The 26,283-nt window shown below is 40.9% G+C and overlaps 1 protein-coding gene across 2 annotated transcripts in view; it reads left to right on the top strand.

Annotated features, from left to right (window-relative positions):
• The first annotated feature begins 454 nt into the window (after positions 1–454).
• The window catches only part of LOC111080009 (zinc finger protein ush), a 79,234-nt gene continuing 53,405 nt past the window's right edge, over positions 455–26,283 (top strand). The window contains exon 1 of one of the 2 annotated variants that reach the window (XM_022375371.2): positions 455–1,774. In XM_022375371.2, coding sequence (XP_022231063.2) covers positions 1,732–1,774 — 43 coding nt within the window. In that variant the 5' untranslated portion in view covers positions 455–1,731. Of the gene's footprint in view, positions 1,775–22,417; positions 22,607–26,283 lie in introns of those variants that run through there. The other variant, XM_041594809.1, reaches the window with a different exon arrangement.

Raw genomic sequence — 26,283 nt, 5'->3', positions numbered from 1 at the left:
GTCGGGTAACAACCAAAAAAAAAAAAAGTAAAATTGCCATTAAAATACGGGCAGGGCAGGGAAGGGCCAATGGGCAATAGGTGCAAATTACAAAAGAAAAGACAAAAAGGTAAAGCGACAGAAAAAATTAGAGAGAAACCCGAAAATGCGGAAGTGCAGCTAACAAAATGTTTGCACAGGAAATGGAATTCTGTCAGCGAATGCGAAAAATACTTATTATTTATATACAATAGATAAATATGACGGGGGCGGTTTTTACTTATTCTTTGAACGAAACATTTTGTTAGAGAAAAATGCATTTATATTTGAATTCAGGCGCCTATTGACTAGCGCCATCTATAACTCAGCCCAAAAGTATACTCAGCAGAGTCAGCTGTTTCAGAGAGCTGCCAACTCTAGGCAATTGCTCATATATGCGTTAGCACTAACGCGTCAGCCTATCAGCAGTTGGAGCCAAAAAGTTACGAGAAGAAAGAAAAGCTGAAAATAAACCAATTGTAGAGAAATTAAACAATTAATTGTTGTAGAAAGAGAACAGATATAATGTCAGAGAGTGGAGCCAATATAAGTGTTAGCTAATTTGAGTGTTTGACCAACAAAAAGTGCATAAAACAGCAGCTGAAGAAGAGTTTAAGCCTCAAAGAGGAATTTATACATTTGTTGGGTGAATAATATTAAACAAATTGAAAACGAACAACAAAAGTGCTTGCAGTGCTCTTTCCGGCTTGCCTCTAACTGTTAATTGTGTCCCGAAACAACAGTAAATGGCCTGGCACAGTTGCAACGCGTGCGAGTGAGAAAGAGTGTGGAGTGTGGTCTCTGGTGCGGTGCCCTCCTTCCCGGGGGAAAACGTGCGTAAATGTTTCGGCGTTTTTGTTTTGATTCTTATCACGCCACGAAGCAGACGGCAAGGCATGCGAGGCAATGAAAAATAAAGTAAAAACAAAATGGAAATTCGAGCGGGAGAGACAAATGCGCGCGCATTCGTTGCTCTCATTGCGGCTCTGGCTCTCCATGCGGGCTCTCTCTCTCTGTGGCCACCGGTTTTTCCGCTTTGTGCGAGCTTTCGTTGATTTTGGAGCGAAGCCCCAACGCATTTGGCGACGCCAACCTGCTTACAGTTTTAGTTGGGAGCTTGCACTGTTCGGACGTTCAAAAGCCCACAAGCCACGCCCCCACCGACAAGGCACTGGCAAAACACGCGACAAGCATAGCAACAATTGCAAAAAAAAAAAATTACTGTAAAACCCCGAGCATCATTCACCCAATAAGTTATTTGGGTTGATAATTATCCCCCATTTGCATTCCGTTACGTTACAATATCGATTCTATTCCATTACATTCCCATTCCCACTTACGTTACGTTACGCGATCTGTGCGCGATCCGCGCGTTTTTTGTCGCCCGCTAAACGCGTCGATCGTTAAAAATTCATTAGAGCTTATTAATCGCTCGTAGCTATAGAAATAATCGCAATCATTATAAATTATTGATACTTGCGAGTGCTGCCCGTGGCCCCACCCCCCAACCCAACCCAACAAGTGTGTGAATTTTTTCCCTCTCGCTGTGTGTGAGTGTGTGAACGTGTGTGTTCCGGTTGTGCATCCGATCGCCAATCGACTGACCGACCGCCGGTAAATGTCCACGGAAAAGGAAACGAAACGGATCTGATGCAGACGCAGTAGGCCGCTTCGCACGACCGCCGTTGGACCCCCCGCCGCCGTTCGCATACAATGTCACGACGCAAACAATCAAACCCGAAGCCGTTGAATAAAGGTAGGGGTGCTAGCTATGCATAAATCTTTCAGTCTTAAAATATTTGCGCAGTCTCGTCTGGGCCAGTCTTCCAATTACCGCGATGAGCGATGGAGTTTTTGGGGGGGTTCTCCCACCCATGACCCATTCCAAAATGTTTTGCATGGTCAGCAGATCTGTTCTTTCTTATGTGTTCCCCCCTCATGTGAACATGTGAAAGAACAAACAATGACGGGGAGTGCGGGTGGTGTGCAAAAAAACGGGGGGAAAGGTAAATTATGCCAAGACAAAAATGAGACAAGAAAGTACAAAGATACACAACTATGGAATGCCCTGTAATACGTAGAAAGTGACAAAACAAAGTACTCCAATTGTGAGATTTGAGGAGAGGAATAAATTCCATTTTGGGATATATACATATTTGTGTCTGTAATTCTGGTTAGCTAGATATTGGTTAGCTATAGCTGGGTAATTGATAAATGCATAGTTTCCACAACAATCAAATTTTTATCTGCACAAAACTGCACGCCACAGTGCCCTAAAAATCAAACCAAATATAAACCAAATAAATTTTGATCTTAGAGCACAGTCGACCCTTTATACCCTACGATTACCTGGGCATTATCTATAGAGAGTGAATGTAAAACTATGCCACAAGAAAACGACAAGAAAAAGCGCAGAAAATTGAATTCAACTTTTGTGTCTCTGTTTCTGTTTCTCTGTTTCTGTGTTTCTTTTTTGTTGTATTTAAATGAAATTTCTTTGTCAACCCGTTATCGATATCGATACTTGTCGTACGTGCTGCTCTGATGTACAGCCAGAGGGACGGACAGACGGACGGACACACCTTATAGCGGCGGGGTCTTGGGTGTAGGGTAGAGACCGCTGGAGAGATTGAGATTGGGGTGTGGGGAGAGTATTAACTAATTACATTTCGCTGTTTTGTTGTTTTGTTTTATTCTTTTTTTTTTTTTTTTGCCATTTGATATTTATTTATGGCCCCGAACCGTTTGACACCCGATGAATGCATTTCGAAACCGAAATCGATAAAACGTGCCCCGGACCTGCGACACTGGACACCTCCGCTGAGGCCACGCTCCACCCCCCTCAGTGTCGAACTCACCTCACAGTTCACCTCTGGGTCCCCCCCACCACCCCATGCTCTTTCCGCTCTTTATCCATTTGCCATTTTGGAATCCTTATCGTTGGCCGTTGCTGTTGCTGCCGCTTCAAGCACGTTTCTGTGCTCGCTGACTCTGCCACTGGCACTGGCACTGGCACTGCTCATGCCTCTGCCTGGTGGTGGCCCAACCCAAAGCACAACCCACAAATGATATCAGAACGAGAGTCTCATGAAAGTGGAACCTATACTTGGAACTATCCAAGAACCAGCGCCCAGTGGCTGCAACGCGAGTTTTGATACTCTACGAGACAAAGCTGGGGGAGTTGGGGATCATTTCTTTGGGCATTCTCTTGAGTTACAAGAGTGCGACAGCTACGATAAAGATTAAGAGAGCTACCAGCAATTCTCTTAGGCAATGATTTTGGGAATATAACAAGCAGCTGCACAGCTGTCTATTATTTCATTATTATTTCTTTTTATTATTACGAAAGTTCTATATGGGAGAATATTCCTGAATTTTATAGTCAGGAAATATCTATCAAAAGTATTTTAACACATAGCACTTTGCACTCTAAAGTAGAATGGATTAGCAGGATCTTTGAGGTTTTTTTGTCTGAATTCTGTATCAAATCTAATACATATGTATATTAAATTTGTCCCTTAAATCTCCTACTCCACTCCATGAACAGCCGCTCAAGAGAGCTCTTATTAAGCCTCATATGCCATCAACTCTTATGCCGCGCACTCTCTCTTTTTTATAGGGTATAGCATGGTATGGCAGAGTGGATAACAAAAAACTTCACGACTTGCGTTCCGATAAATTAGGGCATTTATCTGTGCAGCTGTTGGCTGTTTCTGTTGTTCCTGTTGTTGCACCTGCACTATCAATGGGTTATCCCTGAGCCAACTCTACGGCTCTCTCTCTCTCCCTCTCCCACACTCTTTCCCCCTGTCTATTGTACCCTCAGTCAGCTCCTAACTATTCTGCTTTGCATATTTATCTCTTGCACACTTGCACACTCACTTCTATCGCCTGTGCTGTGGCTGCCTTCACTCTAGTACTTGTGTGTGCGGCCCCGCCTCCCACCGCGCGTTGTGGGGCGGGGTGGTGGAACTCAAAGCGCAACTCGATAAACTTTTATCACAATTGCAATAATAGCAACAACAACACAAACAACAACCAAAAAGCAGCATTTTGCGTTTGCTTTTGTTGAGGGCTTTTCGTAGTTGCTTTTACATAAGCTTCAATAACTGACATTTCTATCGGAATGCCAGAGTCTCGCAGTCGTTATCGTAGTCCCCGCTTTAGGTATCGCGATGACAACGAAACGAACGCCTTTCGGGTTCGCCATGTTCTGGCATACCCTACGAGAAAAGGGGGTATGCTGGAAGCAGCAGGATGCTTTAATATATAATTGGATAAATACCCTGATGACATTGCCCAGGGTGACCAGTGAGAGGGCAATAATGTCTAACGATGAGATGAGGATCTCCTATGATCTCTGCTAGGATTATTATTTTATTATTATTTCTTTGCGCATTTTTAAGTATATTATGAAAATTAATTAAATTACTCTTAAGAATAATCTTATATATAATCTTTCTGTATTATATAGTTGATAGCTATACATACATAACTGATAACTGAATGATTGCTTCAGTATCTAAACTGATAACTACCTAAAGACTTCTCAGTAAATTTGATATTATCAGTCAGTCTGTGTGTCTGCATCTTTTGGTCACGTACAATTATTAATAGGAATCCATCCAGCGGCCTACTTGAAGACACTTAATACTTGATGATGAATTAATTGTTTATCAATTGAATGAATAATTTCAACAGCAGTAAAAAAAACATCAGTAAAAAACAACATTTCATACAAAAAATTTATATGTTGTATATCTTTGTGGATAATGATATTGAGTCATTTTAGATTATACATTTAAAGCAGAAAACAAAACAAAAATTAATCTCCAAACATTTTGAAATATTTGTTTAAAATTATTAACAGTGTTTTTTCTTTAGTTAATTTATTATTTTATCCATGCATATATATTATTTTCCATATACTTTTAAAATGTATTTACATTTTCGCCTTCCCGCATCTTCCTTCAGTATTTGCCACCTGCCTTTTGGCCATCGTTTTCCCCTCCACTCCTTTTGTAGTCTGCTACCCGGAGGGAGTGCACTTCCCCCCCACTCCTCCACATAGATAAACACTTTTTTGTTTCGTTTTGTTATTTTTTATAAATTTTTAATTACGCTTATCACTAATTTTATGTTAATTGCCAGCTGTTGCCAGGTTGTTCTCCCAACAGCAGCAGCAGCAGCAGCAAGACACCACCAGGGAACCCATCGGAGGCCCGGTCCCCCCCCCAATCGTCATGCGGGTGACAATTTTGGCCAGCAGTCAGAAGTCCACAAGCGGCGTCTCGAAGCAGCGGGCACTGGCTGTCCTGGCCTGGGACAGCTTCGCTTCGGTTCGCTACGCTTTATTCTGTGTGTTGGAGATGGGTCTGGGGCTGGGTGCACTGGGGCTCCCTCTTTCTGTCATATCTGGAATCGGCAGCGGCAGCGGGTACGTGTCATGAGGTTTGGATGAGGTTCGCTTTGGCTTCGCTTTGCCAGATAAGAGAAGCTCTGGCTCTAACTGCGTATTCCAATTGCAGTTTGCAGTTTGCAGTTTTGCTGCAGAACGATAAAGCCACGGGGCTGGCTCTCTCCTATCCTCTGCTCTGCTCTCAGGTTGCTGCAAGCCAAAGCCACAACCCAAGGCCCTCTCTCTCCCACTCTCTGTGGCAGTGTGGCTCTGCTGTCCATTTCAATTGGCAAAGATAATCTCGAGCTTTGGCCATTTTGACATTGTATTTTAATAATTGCGATAAGCTTTTCCACTCACTCTCCCTCTCTCTCTCTCTCTCTCTCTCTCTCTCTCTCTCTCTCTCTCTCGCTCTCTCTCTGTTCCCCCTCTCCCTCTATGTTACTCTCTTTGTTTCTCTGCCTCTGTCTCTGTTTTGTTGATTTGCTTTGGTGCATTGGAATCGCGTACCAGGAAATATCAGCAGATAAAAAACACCAACACCAACAAAAGTAAATCACAAAACAACACCAAAAACCAGAACAACAACCAGAACAACAACAACAATATAGAAATAAAAGTTTTGTGTTTGTGGTCTGACGACGCTTATGATACCCTGGCAAAAAGATCGCTTCTGTTGGAAAAATACCCCTAAGATATCCATAAAATTTTTATGAGCTTAAAAAAACACTTGGAACTAAATTATGGGTCAAGCATGGTTGAGTATGGGTCCAATTTCGTCACAAAGATGGGAGAGACAATATATTATTTTTGTATGTATTTATTCAATATGTTTTCTCCACCTAGATGTGGTTTTTAATTTGATAAGTGATAAAACCTGTGAGATATGTGTCCGGTGTGCAGCTAAACGAAGATAGTGTGAAAATTTGCAGGAAAATATATTGAAAATTGAGGGTTGGATCTGCAGAGAAAAAGATATTCAGTCAGGAGCATATCCCAGGCAGAAATCCAGAACATGGATCGACAAGTTGAGGCAGTTGAGGTTCTTTATTATATTTTCTTTATTATTGCATTTCAAGGGTAGATTCAACGTTGATTCATCATAGATATTCCCTTTTTTTCCTATCTGCAATCTGCTCATCATAATCAACAGACTATTATCTTCCCACAACCAGGGTATATACAAATAATATTGCATTATTAACAAGCATTACAAATTACAAAATGTTTTTATTTTCATTTGTACTTGTACTTTTTTTTTTTTTGTCAGGGTGTAGATATATTGTGGATGTTGCTGCTTTTGTTGTTGCTTTTTGCTTTTGTATTTATTATCGTTGTTTTTGGCCAGCAGAACATTTGCATATTAAGTGGCAAACGATTGTTATGCAGGGAGGAAGGGAGAGAGTATAGAAGGAGATACGACTTAGTCAGCGAACAAAACTCTTGATTCGTGACATATTTATTGCATTTTGCATTTTTATACATATGTACATATGTATGGATGTACTGCCTTTTGTTTCGTTTTCTTATCGGTTTTTAAAAAGAAAAGGGAAATACGCACACAATTGAGAATGATCAAAAATGAATGGCAAGAGCGTAATGATAAGGAAAGGCATTTAGGCAGAAAAAAGAGATCTTTTAGAAACGCAGAAAGTTGAGGCACTTATTCAGACACATTATTTATTTAATTGACAATTATCGGCTAACCATGAATTAAAATATTTACATTATTGATAAATATAGTAGAGGAAAACGCAAACAAATTGTACGTTAGTAAGGAATAATTTTAAGGGATATTTCAGGGGATATTTATTAATGTTTGATTTAACAAGATCTTCCAACAATACACTAGAGAAATCTCAGAGAAAGAATATGCTCATTATTATTATTATTATTATTATTATTATTATTATTATTATGATTATTATTATTATTATTATTATTATTATTATTATTATTATTATTTTTTTTTTTTTTTTATTATGATTATTATTATTATTATTATGATTATTATTATTCGATTATTATTATTATCTTATTGAGGGGAAGATGAGAAGCTTAGTTTGAAGTGTCCTGTAGCCAGGAGATCTTCCTCTGAAGACATGCCGAAGTTCCTGATAAGATTTATTTCATAGATCCATAAATCATGAAGATATTCCCTTTGCTATGAGTATGCTTCTTCCTCTAAGTTTATCGTTTAAGCAAAGACAAGTAAAGATCTTTGGGTTTAAAGTTGCTTAAAGGTCAGAGGGCGTGTCCCGTGATAAGATCTTTTTGCTGTTGCTGTAGCTGTCGGCCCACCATCGGCTTCCATCAATCTTCTATCCTCAATCTATGGCCAATCTCTAGTCTGTCTTGATCTCTTGCTCTCTCTCCGTTAATATTTTTCAAGGTCTGCACTTTGACAGGCAATGGCCACCAGCAGCAGCCGCAGCAGCCACAAACAGCAGATAATCAGCAAAAGACAGCAAAGACTTTGCTTACATATAGAATATATACGTACATACATACATATACTTGGATGATTTGCGGGGTCTAATGCCCGCAAGGGGGCATTGGGGGCATCCAGGGGCTTAATCAGAGATTGCAGATGCAGAAGCGACAACAGGCGACGACGCAGGCCACAGCCACAGCCATTCAACGAAGAGGCACAACAACACAGCAAAGATCGAAGGAAGGAGGAGACAGGGCGAGGGCAGGGCGAGGCATCGATGGATCGCTTGGGATGGGATGGATGGATGTGGTCAGAGTGGGCCCAAGTTCTGTTGGTCAATTAAACGAATGCTGGATGGGAAGCCACTGATCGCTGGGAATAGATAATAGAAACCATGGCATGAACTTTATTTCGCGATAAGCAACCACTACCCCCGGACATCCCAGCGCACTCCTCCTCATTCCTCCTCCTCCTACTCCACCTCCTCCTCGATTGATAATGAATTTGAGCAGAAAAAGGAAGAGCAGAGAAACAAAGAGAGACAGAGAGAGAGAAGAAGAGAAACTAATTAAGTGGGTGGAGGAAGTGCAGAGAGTAGGAGAGACAGAGCTGATGATTATCTCGGCCAGCGTTTCTCCCCCTTTTTTTTTTTAGTTGAAATTGAAAATCAACAGAAAAATCTCAAGTAGAAATCTAACTGTGGAATGGGCACCCATTGCCACTCTCTCGCTCTCGCTCTCGCTCTCTCTCTCTCACACTCTCTTTGTGTGGAGGCGATAAGGATAACGAATATCATTATCGGCGGACTGGACAAACGCACATCTCCTCAGTGGCATGGAGGAGGTGGCACCACTCGAAATTGGAAACAGCCGCCGCCCAGATGCCCGTCCAACGATAAGGTGTCCGAAAATTTGAAAAACTGAGATTTCTGCCAGCGATACTACCCCTCCCCCGGCTATAATCTATCTGTTACTTGGGCACCGCTGCCTGGCTGCCTCTCTCCCTATCGTTGGATCGCCGCACGAATGCCGCACTTTGATAAGAACTCAAAACTTCCCGTCGGTTTCCCCGGTCGGTTTCTTTTTTGTATAATGCTCGTATGGTATATGCTAGCAGAAAATCAGTTCCATTTCTTATAGCCCCCCGAGCGATGGCTATCACATTGGGTTTCTATCAGGCTTTGGCGTTGCGTTGCGTTCTCTGTTTTGGAGGCGCTGACAGAGATTTATAGCATACAAAGTGTTTTTATTTTTTGGTGTTGTGTGTGTGGGGGGGGGGGGAGTTGGGGGGAGCGACAATCAATCGGCGACAGGGCAGGCAGGCGGCAACCGGCGACAGCAAGCGATCCGAATGGAACCTGATATCAGATGCAAAGTGCGGAATGGAAATTAATTAGAGTCCACAAATCCAGGGCTCAACTTTACAGATTGATCATGCAGATATATACATACACATAACCCCTAGCAGCTATAGTTATGTTGTATATATATAATCGCTCTCGCTCTCGCTCTCGTCATAGCTTTAGCTTTTTAGCTATCATTTGTTGTTTTGTATCTGTGTATCTGCGTATCCATCCGACAAACCACATCAGCCCCAGCATTGACATTTTTATCTTTAGCTGAAAATCTTTTCAAATTGTTATAAACGAAAAAAAAAGAAAAAAAAAAAAAAAAATACAACAGCAGAAAATTGTTGCTACAATTTCATTGTTGTTGTTGTTATTGTTGTTATTTTTGTTTTATTTTTATTCTCTGTGGTCTCTCATTTTTTGAGGCAAAGCGCGACAATCTAGCCATCAGATCAGCTGATAAAAAACAAGCGACGAGCGACGGGGACCAGACCAGACCAGAGTCCCACCAGAGCATTGTACAAATCATACAACAAACATCCACAGATACCCAGATACAGATACAAACAACCAACCGACAATCGACAGCTGTTTCAGGCGATTTTTAGTTGGCTTTTTTATTTTTAGTATTTTTTTTTAGGGAATGTTTTTGGAAATGACTACAAACCATTATCGCGCTTTGGGCATCAAATTTCAAACTTCAAACCGATTGCAGGCCATGATTAAAAACAAAAAAACTCTAATAAAACCAGATCCCCTCCCAAAGAGTGGCAAGGGGGGTGGGGGGTAGAGAGTGTGACATGGGTGGGGTTCCTGCCAGGCAGCGAGCCACAGCTATCGCAGGTGATTCGTCAACTGTTGGAATGGAAATCTAACGTCTAATCAAGATCTGGAAATGCCTTTCTTTGCCGTCAGAGTCAGAGTCAGGCTGCCCGCTTTTTATAAGGAATTTATAGGAATTATACTTACAGAGAGAGAGAGAGAGAGAGAGAGAGAGATGATGCATGATGAAATACTCTACAGAAATCAGTTTAAATTTTGTTTTTAGTTTTTATATTTAACTTTAAAAAAATCTAGAAATTTAGGACTTTTGAGATCATTTTAATAGTTAAATCTTTTTTTGATCGTTCCCTGGCTTTTGTTCTCTAAAGATCTTAAAGATCATTGCATCATAAAAGAAGGGAAGATATAATAAATTAGGAACCTTTCTTTTATTATAGAAATATTAACAAACATTTTTCAACACAAAAATAGATATATATGTACATATATTCGTTACTGTATAATCTTTGTGCTTTAAATTTCCCTTCAAAAATATAATTTCCTTTTTATCATCCGTGAGTGAGTGTGTGAGTCACTCCCCCATAGCTTTTTAGAGCTTCCTTGTGATGTGATGACTGATTTGAATTTACGAAAGAGAAAGAATTAGTCTTATCAGCTATTAAGCTCTATTTCATGTATGGCTGTATTCGACAACTGACTCATTTCGATAGCTAAAGTAATTTTGATAAATCTTAAAAAAATAATAGAAAAAAAGATAAAAAATAGAAAATATGAAAACACTATAATAAGTATATGAATTTAAATTGAAAGCTGACTTATTGCTCATTAAATGTAATAATTCAGCGTACATGAAGGCGCTCTCAAGTTTAAACTTATAAGTATTACGAGTAAATATATAACCATAACCATAATATATCTACAAAATGTTTATATTATAGTTAGAACGCTTAGGTAAATATATGACTATCTCATGGTGTCTTAATTATGTATTAGAGCACAGCATTGCATCCATTCTCAGAACTTGAGAATAATTTATACCAGCGAAAAGCAAGCGAATATTTTTAAGCGTCGAATTTATTTAGGAAGATTTACTCCACATAGATTCAGTGATATTTAGAATTTCCTTCGTAAAACCTGGACTTGATACGATTACGCTGCAGTGGTTCTTAGTATATGTATCCTCTCTCTTCCTTCAATAAACCCTTTGCTGGGGAATATACTGTACACACATTCATTCATATGCGCCCCACTAGTCTTTTTCCTTGACGAATGCTTCTTGGAATTTCTGTATGCTTTGCTAGAGCTAAGAGTTTTGCTTATTTCGCCTCATCAATCAATTATTAATTACAGAATGTACAGAGCAGAACAGAGCAGAACAGAACAGACCAGAATGTGCCTCAAGCTCAAGCTATCTATGCTCGCCTTGTACCCCCTGCTGCCCCTCTGTAGAAACTGGTGATAAATTGATTAAGTTTACATGTCCATGAAGGAGGGAGATAGAGACAGACACGAGAGACAGGGAGTGACATCTACACTTGAGCTGCCATCGAAATCGAATCGGAATCGTATCGAAAATCGGGCCAAAAGGCACACACACACAGGCACACAGACACATAGACACAGCGAAGCAGAGACACATAGATACACAGAATATTTCGAAAATTAAAATTTAAGTGCTGCGATTAATTTGGCTGGTGGCTTATCAGAGGCACCGAGCAGGAGGGACGCCTGAAAAACCTGAAAACCTGAAAACCTAAAACAAGTGCAATTAAAAGATTTTTTAAGCAAACATTTGTCATTAGAGATAAGCGACACAGAGAGGAGAATGGTGACTGGGGGGAATGGGTGAGTGGGGGGGGTATTGCTACCTACGCATAAACCCAAATTAGGATGTCTTCATGGCAGGGAATCATTGGAAGCTAGAAGCCCAAAGAGATACAGATAAAAAGCGAGAGAGAGAGAGAGAGAGAGAGAGACCAAAAAGCAAACTAATTAGCCGATAAACAATTTCTATGTCTCTCTGTCTGTCTGTTTGTCTCCACCTGCTGCTGCCAATTCCCTTTCTTATAGAGCATGTACCAGCAGCACCCCACCCCCTCCCCTGTATGTATCTCTATTTACCCACGACAATCAAATGGCATCGATGGAATCGAATCGAAATGGTTGTGCTCGGCCCCCCCCAAAAAAAAAAGGGCAACGCAATGTGCCACAAACAGAACGGTCGGCGGCAATCGATTAAAAATCCATAAAAATATATTTCTAGATTTTATTTACTGATCGAAATGGAGGCAACAGCCATGTACAGCCCCCCCACCCCCTCCTGCTCCAGCTACCCGCAATGTCTGTGTAATTAAGTTCGAGAGGGGGCAGCGGAAGGGTTGGGGGGTGCCCCCAAATGGAGGGCAATATGAAATCTATTTATGCCATTAGCTTTGCGCCGATCCCAAAGCGAGATACGTTGAGCATTTATCGATGGTGGAGGGGGGTTGGTGAGGGGTAGTAGCTCCTTTATGTCAGTGCCCCAACCACCCTGCTCCCCCTTTTGGTCTCCATTTTGTTTGTGGGGGTTTATCTTTTGCTGTTGTTGTTGCTGCTGTTTGTCTTTTGGTGCCCAACCCAACAATCCAAAGAGAACTCATTCCGCCTCAGAATCAATGATAGAATAAATGGTAGCTGCAGAACAAGCGAATAAGAACACAAATACGAATGAGTATCTGAATCAAAGATTAAAAACGAATCACTCATGTTGCAAAAGAAGCAGCAGAAGAAGAGTGCAGGAGAGGAGGAATGGGGGGGGGATGGGGAAGATTGGGGCTGGATTGCGGAGCCAGCAGAAGAATAATTCACTCGATTCTTGTCTACGAATTTGTGGCTAAAAATAAGAGTCACGTCATCGGCAAAGAAAGTCATAAAAGATAAATTTAGCAAAGATATAAGATAATATAATTCGACCTAAGGGATACCCGTTAAACAGGATTCATTGTGATCTAAGAATTTCCCTTAGAATTCCTTGCACTCAATTAAAGGAAAATGGTGGAAAACCGTACCAAAAATATATTTAGATTTTTTTCTGCAAAGTATTTGGAGATTTTATGGCATAATTGTATGCAAATTACATATATCCGTTTATGATCATTTTTGGCATATAACTCTACCAACTTTGACCGTTTTATCTTTTTTACAACTTCGAGGAGCGTAAAGAGACCTGGAAAATCCTAGTAATCAAAGAACTAAACACACTAAGAAATTGCTGAGAGATTTGGAAGACCTAGAAATTGTCAAACTTACTTAAATATAATCCATATAATCCAATACAATCCATAAACATTATATAAACCATCGGAAGCACCATATTTTCTGCTGTTTCCTACAGAGGGTACCTACATACCCCCCTTGCAAATTGTCAATTACCAGGGTATACAAAATCTCATTAGCTCGATTTTTGGCATTATGTTTTGTTGCTCAGATATCACCTGATGTCTGATGTCTGATGAGTGGATGGATTTCTCCAGCAATCATGTGATATTTTGGCGCCTCAATTCACTGACAAAACAAAACAAAAAAACAACCCAAAGAATCCAGCCCGGAATCCATAACAGTTTCCGTTCGAGATCTGGATTCCTGCTGCGGGCTCTGGCAGTGGATCTTCATGGGATGGGATGGGATGGAATGAGTGGGACTTGGAGCACTTTAAGCCTAATCATTTCAATGGCCCACAACTTGCATTCACAGCCACAGAGGGCTGATTGCAAGGCTGCAGATGGAGATGGAGCTGGAGCTGGAGCTGGGGCCTGGCGTTCGGGGATCGCAGTTTTCAGTGTTTCAGAGGACAGGAGACATTTGCCTGGTGCCGCCGCCGCAGCCGCCGCCAGTCTTATCTAAATGCCAGCCTCACAGTCTCGTCTTCCATTATGATACAGAGATATACGCACACGTGGACATCAGCGAGAGACAGGGAGACAGTGTGATAGAGAGAAAGGAAGATGGAACAAGGGAAAGAGGTATGCAGCGCGCGCAAAAATACGAGTATCTTCAAGAGCTATCGAATGCGTCGCCAATGTGGAGCCAATTGGGGAAATCGAAGGTACTGAGCGGGAGAGAAAGACTCTGGGCTCTGGGCAACGCAATGTCAGCGAGTGGCGACGAAGTTGGAATGCCCTAAAAAGAAAGAAGAGACAAGCGGAATAGCTGGAGAGAGCTGAATAAATTTTATGGGCCATGCTTAAACTAATAGGGAAAACTTAAGGCAATGAAATGCACCTGAATATCTCATAGAAATAATATTAGCTACATTTTAAGCAGCATTACTTCCCAGTGATTCAAACTGGCTCCTTCATCTCTCAGGAGACTTTCTTGTGATGTTTCTTATGAGATGTCAAACAACCTGGCCGAGCCCATATACCCCAAATAAAACATAAACCTTTGTGAGGGCATTCGCTGAGCAGAAGTGTTGAGGAAGCATAATTTACATGGCAACAGGCGCCATTAGGAGGAGGCTGCTGCCTCTGCTCTCCTGTCTGCTGCCTTGAGCCTTGACTTTTGGCGGCGGCAGCAGCATGCAAACGGGTTTCCATGCGTGGCAAGCAAAACACGAGGTACCTGTTGCACTGACAACCGTCCACACTCCACACCCTTCTACACCTCTCCCCCTGGCAGAGGCAGACGCGCAGGGGCTTGGCTTGGCGCGCTGATGGATGCGTGTTTGTTTACAGCTTTGCTGTTTGTTCAGTTTAGCGTAATTGCCGCCGTCTCTCCGCTATGTGGCAGCGTGCAGGAGGTGTACACAGGTAGAGGTACAGGTGTGTAAAGGGGTGGGAGGAGGTGTGCGGGGCTTAAATGAATGTTAACAACGTGTTCTGCCTGCTCTGCGCTCTGCGCTCTCTCTCTTTGTCTCTGTCTCTCATTCGTTGGCTGTCCTTCGACCATTAAAACATTTTAATTATGGGACCCACCAAATGTATTTCTTCTTCTGTCGCTTATCCTGTTCCTTGCTCTCTGTTTCTGTTTCTTTTTGTGTGTGTTTTTTTTTGCCAGAGAGGTGTCTGCAGGTTGTGCTAAATACAAGGTGAGGCGCTGCCTTTGAGGGATAAATATTTAGTGTATAATTTTCACTGGGCACACCCATCACCCTTTCTTGCATTGCCTTACCTTATATTTCATGTAACCTGCTCTGCTGCCTCTTACTCTCTTAAATGGCATTTAGATAAGGTCCTCCCGCAGCCTGCCTCGCTTCTCACCCCCCCCTTGCTGCTGGATTGTCCATCGATTTATGAGAATGTTGATAGCAAACTCAAACGCTGTCTCTGTCTCTATCTCGGCCCACCCCCTCTTCCTCTTGTCCACAGCAGCAAATCTTGCTCATCATTCTCTGTCTTCTCCTGCTCCTCTTTTGCTGCTGCTTCCTCCTGCCTGGCCTGTCATTGTGCGTCATTTATTGAGCAACTGATAAGGCCATCGACCACTACTCCGCCTTCGCCTCCTCCTCCTACTCCCTTTCGGCTCTCCTTCCTTCCTTTTTTTTTTGTCGCTGGGGCAAAATATGAATTTGATTTGAAAAGAAATTAAGCAAAAAAAAATAGAAGATGAATAAAGACATTTTGTCGCCGACATTGAATGAACCCAAAATATATAGTATAGTATAGTATAGTGCCCGCTCGCTCCATCACTCAATTGGTCTGCAGCTGTGGATGCTCTTTCCCTGTCCCACTTGCACTAATTGCTGTGGGGGCGCACACTACATTCTAATAAGAGTTGGGAGGGTCCATTGATTTTGGCAGGAAAGTTGGTGACTGTGGGATCAACAATGCGGGCATAAAATTTATATGTATTTATATTTATTATTTATTTATTATATTTATTTATTATTTATTTATATTTATTTATTATTTATTATATTTATTTATTATATTTATTTATATTTTTTATATTTATTTATTTATTTATTTATATTTATTTATATTTATATATATAAAATTTCTGTATTTGATATTTGCTATTATTTCAAATGATTCTACAATCCAACCTGACCAAATATACCCTGTAGCATGCCATAAATCTTCGATTAGCCTCCTTTCAGCACAGATCTACTTAACTCCTGTTACTCTCCTCTACTGTAGAGGGTATCTATGGTTCGCCTTCACCCCCTTTAGACTCTGAACTCATCTCCTTCATAGGTCGCTCTCCATTTACCCGCTTATCGTGGCTATCGTAGCTAGCATCTAGACAAGAGCCACTACTACTGCTCTCTCTCTCTCTCTCACTCTCTCTGTGGCTTTGCTCTCTCAGATATGAAGCTGCTGCTGCCATGCCATGGAGAGGGCCATCCATCCATCTCGCTTGTCCTCCCACCATCACTCCCCCCCGTCAACCCAACTGCGTTTGAGTTTCGATTTCGATTTTGGTTTCGGTTTCTTAATTATGTTTGCCCGACGACTGCCACTGCTCTGGCTCTGCTCTGCTCTGCTTCGGGAGCATCCGTTTGTAGATCTCCACGCGCGATAAGACAATTTATGATTTACGTGGAACATTGCGATGGAATGGAATGGAATTTGATTTTTGTGATTTTCGGTTACGGTTTTTCGTGCTCTCTCTCTGAGTGTCGCTTTTGCCTTTTGGCTCTGGCTTTTGCTTTTGTTTGCCTTTTTATTGAGAGAGATTTGCTTTGGGCATTGGGCTTTTGGCTTTACATTTAATTCGCCTTGTCTTGTATTTGCCGGTCATTACGCGTATGTATGTACATATTTATTTTTGCTTTGGCTTTTGCTTTCGTTTTCAGTTGTTGTCAAGCTCCCTATTTGTTTCCCTCCCTCACTTACTCTCCTGCCCGCTCTTCCGCTCTCCCTATGTGTGTGTGTGTGTGTTTTTTTTTTGGGCAGATTGAGGTCAGCGATAAGGCCGCGACTCAAAGTCAAAAGGCATTTTGGTCCGATTACTCCTCTCTCTGTTCGTCGCAGATTGGGCCGACTGGGCACCGACCACACAAAGCCCCAAGCCCGCATTCTTAGCCTCCTCCTCTAGCCAAAGGGGCGGTGGGGGGACAGGTGGGACATGCATATCTCTCGACCCATTCCCCCCACCCATTCCGTTCCGTTCTTATAATTATTTTATAAGTGCAGCGACATCGGCTTATCCAGTGACCAGAGACCAGAGGAGAGCCGGAGCCGAGCCCCAGCCAGACCCCATGATTCACTTGGCGTCGCTAATTCTCAATGTCCCTCAGCGTTTCCAGAGTGGACTCCTCCATGGCCGATAACTCCATGTAGATTAGCCCCTGCCTCTGAGTGCAGGCACAAAACAGGGAGACGACGACGACGACGACCAGACGGCAACGATAACAACACTCCACGTTCCACGCTCCAAGGGGCCCACAGAACCAACCATACCCGTACCCGTACCCGTACCACAGGTCGTCTCTGTGCTCATAATGTGAGGCAGAAAAAAGGTTTTTGAGTTGCATATCTTGAAAATTGTTATCCCAAATGCTGGCCAAGAGAGACAGACTCAGAGTCACAGAGAGAGAGAGAGAGAGAGAGAGATGACCGTCCCGCATGTCTCATCCATGGAGCCTCCTCCTCGATTCCCCCATCCTTGGCGTCGTTTTGTTGCTTTCTGTGTCCATATCTAAGCGACGACGAAAGCCTGACTCATCAAAACTGTCAATTGGGTGCTGGAGTGTATAAACTTTCGGTTTGGGGAATTTCAATGCGATCCGATCGTATAGAGCGGAGCTGCATGCATCTAAAGAAGTTTTAAACAATTTTTGAGCATTTATAGAAGAGTTCAAGGGGTGTTTATTCATTTATATGGTATGGTATATGGTTTAAAAAGTTAATTAAAAGTTTTCTAAGCGATAGGGGAATTTTTTTGAGAATTATTAAGAAGACTTGTATTGATCTGACCCTATATGGGGTAGAGTTCTTGATCTCTAACTACATATATCTAAATCTTAGTTTTCCATTCAAACTTTTTTGCTCTTCTTTATTGACTTTATCATTAAGGCTTTATCCATATGGAAACCACATCTGCCATCAATCAGTGGACTCTACTTAAGGGATAACCATACGCTTCCTATCAGAATTCTTGGAATTTCCAAACTATTTCTAAATATTCTTTTATTTTATTTTTCCTCGATATTTGAATATTTTTATTATTATTCAAATTATAGATGGGGGACTCCGCATTCATATTCTCCCCGCTATTCATTTGTATGCACTCTGCGGATAAGCTGTTATTGTTGGCCATTCAATTGTTGTTGTTGTGGCCACAAAAGGATCGTAGCAAATCTCAAAAAATTGATAAACTTTTGAGTTGCTCTCTGCTCTCTGCTCACTCTCATTTTTGCTGCTCTCCAGGTGGGGAGGGGTGGGGAGAGAGGTCGCATTGCGATGGCCATCGTCCACCCTCTGTGAGGCATGCCCCGAGAGTCAGCGCTGAGCCTCTGATCTGAGCCACGGATGTGTGGGCGTTCGTGTGAAACTAATGTCGCACTTGGAACCCCCATTCCCATCGATGCCATTTTAAAAACAAACAAGGCAATGCAATGACATGGCCACAGTGGGGCAGAAACTAGATTTAATAAGAATTATCGAGAGTTGATATGAAATAATGACGTTCTAAGGGAGTTTTGGGCAAAACAATTCGGGGGATTAAGATTGGAAATATGTATTTGCCTTTAATGTTAATTTGAGTCACTTAGAACTTTAATATTTTGTGTGAATAATAGTTAAATAAATAGTTATATATATATATATTTAAGCTAGGGATTTTGTGCATGTGTGCTTTATCTTTGTGTTTATTTTTGGGATATATTTGAGACCATTTGATACCCCAATAATAGATTACTCTGCTACGTAAATGAATGAATAAAGGCTTAGAAAACACTGGAACTGAAAACCAGTTGGAATGTCTTCTGTAGAGGTACACGCGCTGCATTATCAGGATTACCTGGTACCCAGCTTCAGCTTCACAGTTTTTTATACATTTAAGTTTAAGTCAAACACTTTGTAATGTTACATAATTTTTTCCCAGAATCTCTCTCTAGAGCTTGCAGTTATTTTCTTTTTTTTCTCATTAAATTTAATGGATTATTTATTGGAATCATTTCTTTGATCTATTATAATTTTCTGCTGCAAATTTGACGTAGTATATATCCTCTATAATATTATTATTAAATTATATATATTACTTATATTATATATATTATTATATTATATATGTTATTATTATTATTAACCTTTATAGATCTTTTACTGCCTTTCTTTATTCTCACATTTTTGAACCACTGTTGTGTGGGGGGATTTTTTTTCGTTAAGTTCGTTTTTGGTGTGGGACTGTTGGACTGTTGGACTGTTCGACTGCTGCTGCTGATAGGTTTGTGTAGATCGTGTTGAACGCAGCTTGTTTAGCATGCCAATTAGGCTCCTCTCCGAATGCTCCTCCTGGGAATCGGAATCGGCTGTGCTCCACCTTCGTCTGTTGCTCCTGTCTCCGCTCTTTCTCCTTCTCCTTCTTCTACTTTTTTTGTTTTTGTGTGCCGTTTGTCCATCTCAAATGCAAAATCAGCTCGTGCACCAGTCAGCAGTCAGCAGCAGCAGCAGCTGGCAAAAAGGTGTTAATTTTGTCTGGCATTGGCACTGCCGATGCCTTCACCCTTTTGGGCCCCGCTCCTTGGGGTTGCGGCTGTGGCTGTGGCGTGGCTCTTCGGTCTTGGCCAAATAGTTTGGTTTTGGTTTTGGTTGTGGCCACGTTATTGCCACAAAAAGCGCAGAGCGCGAGCGTGCTGGTTCACGGGGGTCATCGTCGTCGTCGTCGATGTGGCAGTTGCAGAGCTAATGCCGGATTCTGTTGAAGTCAACACAATTTGTAGATACATTTTTCACGAATCTTTTCCCCTTTACCTCTTTTGCTTTTGGTATTTGTATTAAAATTGGTTTTGATTTACGTTCAGAAACGACGAGAGACGAGAGAAACCCTGGCCTGGCTTGGCTTGGCTTTCTGCTGATCTTTTTGCTCTAATCTGCGTCATGCATTTGTGGCATACCACATATGGGCGTGGCCTATTTACGATTATGATTATGATATCAATGGAGCCCCGCAGTGGAGCAGCCACAACCAGAACTAACATTTAAGTCAAACAAGAAGGCAGCGCAGAAAGGGGATGAGGCAGAGGGGGCTGAGATGATGATGATGCTGCACAAGATGCTGCTGCTGCTGCTGCACTGGAAACTGATGGGGGGGATGGGAGGGGGAATTGATGATGTTGGGAAGGCATCATGGGGCGAGCGAATAATGGGGACGAATGATGGGGCGAATGGTATTCCCATTGCCCATTATAACACTTTCACGGCTCGTTTAGCTCGTTGCTCGCCAAAGCGAATCATCTGCGGTAGATCATCAACAGAGTTAGCCGCCAGAGGAGCACGAGTTCTCCATTCTCCAAGTGCTCTGGAGGTGCCTTCGTTCGTTCGTTTCTTCCGCTCCCTGGAGGCGTTTGCATGCCATCGTGATTGGTGTGGATCATAGTCTCCTTCTCTGGGTCTCTCTCTCTGTGTGTGTGTGTGTGTGTGTGTGTATCTGTGAGCACGATTCGACACCATCTTTCATTTTAGCCTCAGTTGCAGTCGCAGTTGCAGTCGCAGTCTTAGCCACTTTGCTTCTAAGCCCAAGAGAAGCATTTTCAATTAATGGCCACACATTCCACAGGGAATCTGTAAACAGAACAGAGGGAGAGACAGAGATAGAGATGAGAAAAGGGAGATGTGAGGAAATGAGAGATGGCAGGGAAGGGACAGAGTGAGAGAGAGGGAGAGCCTCAAGGCAAAGTGTTACAAATACGCCAATGGCTGAGTGGCGGAGATTTTCGCTTGCACTAGACAACAGTGCTGTAAAAAATAAAAAAATAATTACCAAAATAATTAAATTAAAAATTTACAAATTTTTTGTATGAAATTTTGGAGCAACAAATTAATATTCAGAAATTAACAAAATTTGTATTTCAACAAGGAACTTTAAGCCACTCTAGATTTCTTATACTTCAAAATTAAATAATTAAAAAATGCTTCGGTTTACGAAGGAATAGAAAATGATCGATTATATTAGTTAAATCTCACTGGGAAAGAGCTAGAGGGTTAACGAACTTTTCCTAAAGTTCTTGTGGATTAACATTTTGCGCAGAAATTAATTTGTTAAATGTTTTATATAATAAATAAATAATAAATAAATAATAAATAAATAATAAATAAATAAATAATAAATAATAAATAAATAATAAATAACAAAAATAAGGAAAGAAATACAATTTTATGGAATTTTCGTGATTAAATACGATGTGAGATCTACAAACAAGACCTCTCTTTCGCTATCGAAATTTCATAAATTCTACTAAAGTAATCCCACTTCTGTAGTGCAGTGTCATTTTTTTTTACTGTGCGGCGGCTCAACCGCAGAGCGAAACAAATTGCATCCCAGACAGAGTTTGCTATCGAATCAAAGCAGCAGCAGCTTCGGCAGCGTCGGCAGCAGCGGCAGCAGCAGCAAATGCACGACGCCTACAAAAAAAAAACTGCATTACCTATGCCCCCCCCTTCTCTACTCCATTGCAAACTCTTCTCCTGCATTTCCTGGGCTATCTCTGTGCAGAGCCAAAACTTCTCTGCTTCGACTGCTCCCCCCCCAATCGGCTGCCCGCTGCCTGCTTGCTTGGGACACGTTTCGTGATTTATGAGGTGCGAATTGCATTGAAATCATTTTGGCTTTTGCCTTTGACTCCCACTTGCCTTCAATGCACGCCTCCCCCAACCCCTACCCCCTGCTGCCCTGCTGCCATATTAAATTGATGCCATGGATTTTCCGTGGCCAACTTCCATTTTTAAGCCACTTTTCGGGGTTCGATTTGGGTTCGGGCTGGCTCGTTTTTTTCGGCTCCATTTTTGATTGGATTTCAAGTTCTTTCTCCTTTTGATGTATTTTTTATTTGGGTGTTGATTTGTGCTGCTTATGGAATACAATTCGGGAAAAGGGAATGGCAGGCGCTTAACCCTACAAAGTCAATCAGTTTTGGGCGGAAATTGGCTTAAAATTATGGCATGTAAAAACGTCTTAATTAGTTTATTCTTTATTATTTTTTTGTAGAAGGTGGAATACCTTTTTATTTATTTGATTATAAAAATCGATGGCATTCCAAAAACATTTGTATCTACTGAATATTATTTGTACGTACTTTCTGCCACTATTTTTTAAATTTTTTAACGTGTTTCAGTAAACGCGGAAGACATGCTATAATTTGCTGTTAATTGACAATCAGTTCTAGATGAGAATGATGTAAGATTGCTGGTAGATTGGTGCCAGATGATAACGAAGAGTGGGGGCTCTGGTAACACGTTTATTACGACAAACCAGTCGCGCGTTTTTTAGTGGGTGCTTTTTGATCTATGGATTTGTGCTACATTTTAAGAGCCTCTTGGCACATTATTTCCGAATTTTTGCTTGTTATAAAATACCAACTAAGGATTTTCTTCTTTTTGTATCTTTTTAGGTGAGTTTTAGATGAAAACCTACAATCCTCATTTTGGAACCCTAAGATAAAACATCTAGTGATTGAATATAATAATTTATGGTATCGTTTTGGGTGAGTTTTAGTTTACAAATAAGAAAATAAAAGTGTGCATAAAACTATGAATTTAAAGAATGTTGGAAACACTATAGAAATATGTAAAAAAAAAATCGAGCTAATATTACCAAAATGAAGAAATAAAAGTTCCCAGGCAAGAACCTTGAATTGCAAGCTGTCCATTTTTAATTATAGGTCTAATTTTTATGTAGAGATTTATAATTTATATTTATTTTATTTTATTATAATTACAATGGAGAGACTGACTTACAACTTTAAGTGAACAAATTTGTATGCCCATTTTTTATTATTTCTATCTATATTTTGTGTGTCAAATAGGTATAGGTCCATCCCTCATCCATCTTTATATTTTTATCTACCTATATTTTTATTGACATAAATATCCCCCCATATCAGCTTTATCTTTAACATTTGGTATCTTTAATTTTGAATTAATTGTCAACACATTTGCAGCCCTAGGCTTTCCAGTGTTAAGACCTCTCTCTAATGCTGGCTACCATTTTTAAGGCCCCCGAAAAATGTGGCAAAATCCTCGATGGCAATTATGTTTTGGCTTTTGGGGTACCGTACCTCTTATCGTGGCTCAGTGGGAACGAGGCCACAGCGAAATGCGACTCATAATTCATTGGCAAATTCAGCGGCTCAGCAGTTAATATTTTAATTAAAATGTCGCGTGCATTTGGGCAATTATTTCAGTGCACAGCAGTGGCCCCCCTCTACTTTCTCTTCTTTCTTTTGGTTGCTGCTGTGGCTGTTTTCCTGTTATCTTATCTGTGGAGCGTCGACGCTGATATTGCCCATAGATACGCGAGGATAGGGGCACCAATCATCACTCGGCAACGCCATTTTGTTTGCTGCCTTTTCCCCCCCCCACTTTTGGTTGAGTGTTTTTTTTTCCGCGGAGTTTTCTCTCTCTTTGTGGATGAGGATGCGGGTATTTTCCGGGGGGGGCCAAGCGCAGGCGGAGGCCCTTTATCGAGAGACCCCATTTCTGGGCGTCTTTTCACTGGCGATAAAAACCTCGCTCTCGCTCCCTCTCTCTCTGTGCTGTTTCCTCTTGTAACTTTGTAGGTACTTTTGTATATACATATGTATGTACTCGTATTGCCGTATTTGTTGCATGTATCTGTATCCATGTACTCGCAATATCGCACTTATCGCGGACCATATAAATTTGTGGGCGGACATAAAAACCGCAGAGCGAGAGAGAGAGAGAGCAAAGTGAGCAAAACTGAATGCAGATAGCACTCCGCAGATACGAGAAGAAACGAACGGATAGACGGACGAACGGACGGACGGACGGACGGACGGATGGACTCTACTGCACAGCGAAATCCGTTTTCAAATATTGTAAAAAACAAAAGCAAACACAAAAAACAACAAAAATAAAAGCAAAAACGCAGTAAAAAGGATGCCGAGTTGAAGACAAGCCGATGATTAGAATACACTACCGAAAGAGGAGTATCAAATGTGATGTTTGTTGTGTGGAGTAGTAGAACTGCAATTTACATTAATTTTCATGTATTGGAAATTTAAAAATGTACAATTTTGGATACGCAAAAATGGAGAACATAATGTTTCTTAATTAAAAGTTCTGCTACCTAAACGTCATGAAATTCACTAATATTTATGCAACTGAATTATTTATTTTTTGTGCTGTAAATAAGGAAGATCTTAAGGATTTTTGCTTTATGGGATAAATACTTTCCCTGCTTATGGTAAAATATTTATTTTTACATTGTTTTCCTCATATACTTGATGATCTATTCTCCATTTATTTGATGATCACAAGTACTTTCTTTTGATGCTGCAAAAGTCATGGCAATGCCAATGTACCCTTCATCAAATAATTACACCCTTTTTTATAGCAAATGAAAGTGTATATTGAGGATGAGGATATTCGTATCAACAAAAGAACATCAGAAAAAGAGAGAGAGAGGGAGAGAGGGAGTGAGTGAAACGGACACACACAAAACAAAAAAGAAGTGTTGTAAAATGATGTGAAAATGTTTAATGTTGCAAATGTAAAATGGCGAGAAAAACGGAAGCGACAAAAAACATCAACGCCACATCCAATGACACTGAGTGATGATAGTCTTCGCGTCGGTTCGCCTTTGGTTGAGTGTTGATAAAAACCGGACAATCCTAAACCCCAAAAACCCAACTGCTCCTGTCTCTCTGGCAGCATTCCCTTCTATTTCCCAACTCTGGATCCGCCAGTTTATGTTAATTTTTCATGTTTGTTCTTTTGTTATATCTATGGATATTTGCACTGTGTTTTTTTTCCAATTGCTGACAGACCAAAATCATCCATAGATAGCATCTGGAAAATGCCATGGTATTGTATCTGTCTCTTCCTGATTTTTGCGGCTTTTTTTTTTATGTTTTTGTGCTGATAAAAATGGGTTAAAAAAAAGGCGCTGAGATTGGTATGCAAATCTCAATTCCCATCTAAAAGTCGTATATCTTTTTTTCGCATTAGCCGATGGAATTCCTCTGCCGCCCCTCTCTCTGGAGAGATTCGTATCTCTCCATCCGAGTGTCGCATTAACGACAAATTTTAGTTTTAAGCTTTTAAATTTGTTTTGGGTGGCTTTTGTTTTTGTGTGTGTGTGTGGGATTTTTGTTGTGTTTTTGTGCTGTTATCTTGTCGTTGGCCCAAAAGGCAATTTCCATAAATTTCTAAATTTTATTGAATTTTTTTCGGGTGTTTTAGCAGATAAAATTGCGCATACGTCGCGTGTGCCCATGGCCCACGGCCCATGGCTTTCGTTTCGATTTCGATCAAATTACTGGCACATTTTTTTCTTTTTTTGGTTCTCTGGGGAGAAGGAATTTTGTTTTTGTATAATTTAGGGAGCAGACGATGACGAGATGACCAAATTTTATATGCAGATATTCAGATATGTCTCTGCTTAAGTGCTCACCGATTTTTATATTCATCTGAGGTGTGATGCCGTTTGGATTTTTGGTGGCATTATGAAGTCATCGAATCGAAGCGCCCCTTATCGCTGGCACAATCTTTCGCTGGATCTGTGGCTGGTCTCGGTCTGTGCCTCTGCCTCTCTCTCTGTTCGGCGGGTGATCTCTGGCGGCGCTCTAAGTGGACCAGTTTTTTGAGTTTTTGATGATCGCATTAATTGATTTTTAATAAACGATAAGCAAATGTGCCCAGGGGCGTTGTGTGGGCGATTAGTGGAACGATTGGAGGGTAGATACTCTAGAAGATTCTATGGAACAAAAGAGCTATATGTATAAGTGGAAATTATAAGTGATGCCAACTATGCTTTAGTAGGAGGAGAACTTTTGGATCCAGCAGCTCCTAAAATGGCTAAAAAATATACAACAGAATGATCTAAATTGTTTATTAAATTATAATAAGTGCTAGTGTATTTTTTAGCCTTAACTGCTAAGCCACGCTGAGGTAGATTGAGAGAGAGATAGAAGGGGAGTAAGAGTTATTTATGGCACCAAAGAAAATACCAAAGAATATAATGTACAAGAGTTTTAGAGCCCTAAAAAATATTCTCAGCTAAGAATTCAATTTAAAAATATGCCCAAATATTTTTCATCTTTTTCTGTCATTTTTTTTCGCTGAAATACATAACACAAGAATTCATTTAAAAAAGTTTTGTACTAGTAGTTATATATATGTTTCAGAAATTGTGACAAAA

The sequence above is a fragment of the Drosophila obscura genome, unplaced genomic scaffold, assembly GCF_018151105.1.
Source record: "Drosophila obscura isolate BZ-5 IFL unplaced genomic scaffold, ASM1815110v1 contig_37, whole genome shotgun sequence".
Lineage (NCBI taxonomy): Eukaryota > Metazoa > Arthropoda > Insecta > Diptera > Drosophilidae > Drosophila > Drosophila obscura.
The sequence above is the reverse complement of the archived record's forward strand: the minus strand, read 5'-3'. Positions and strand labels throughout refer to the sequence as shown.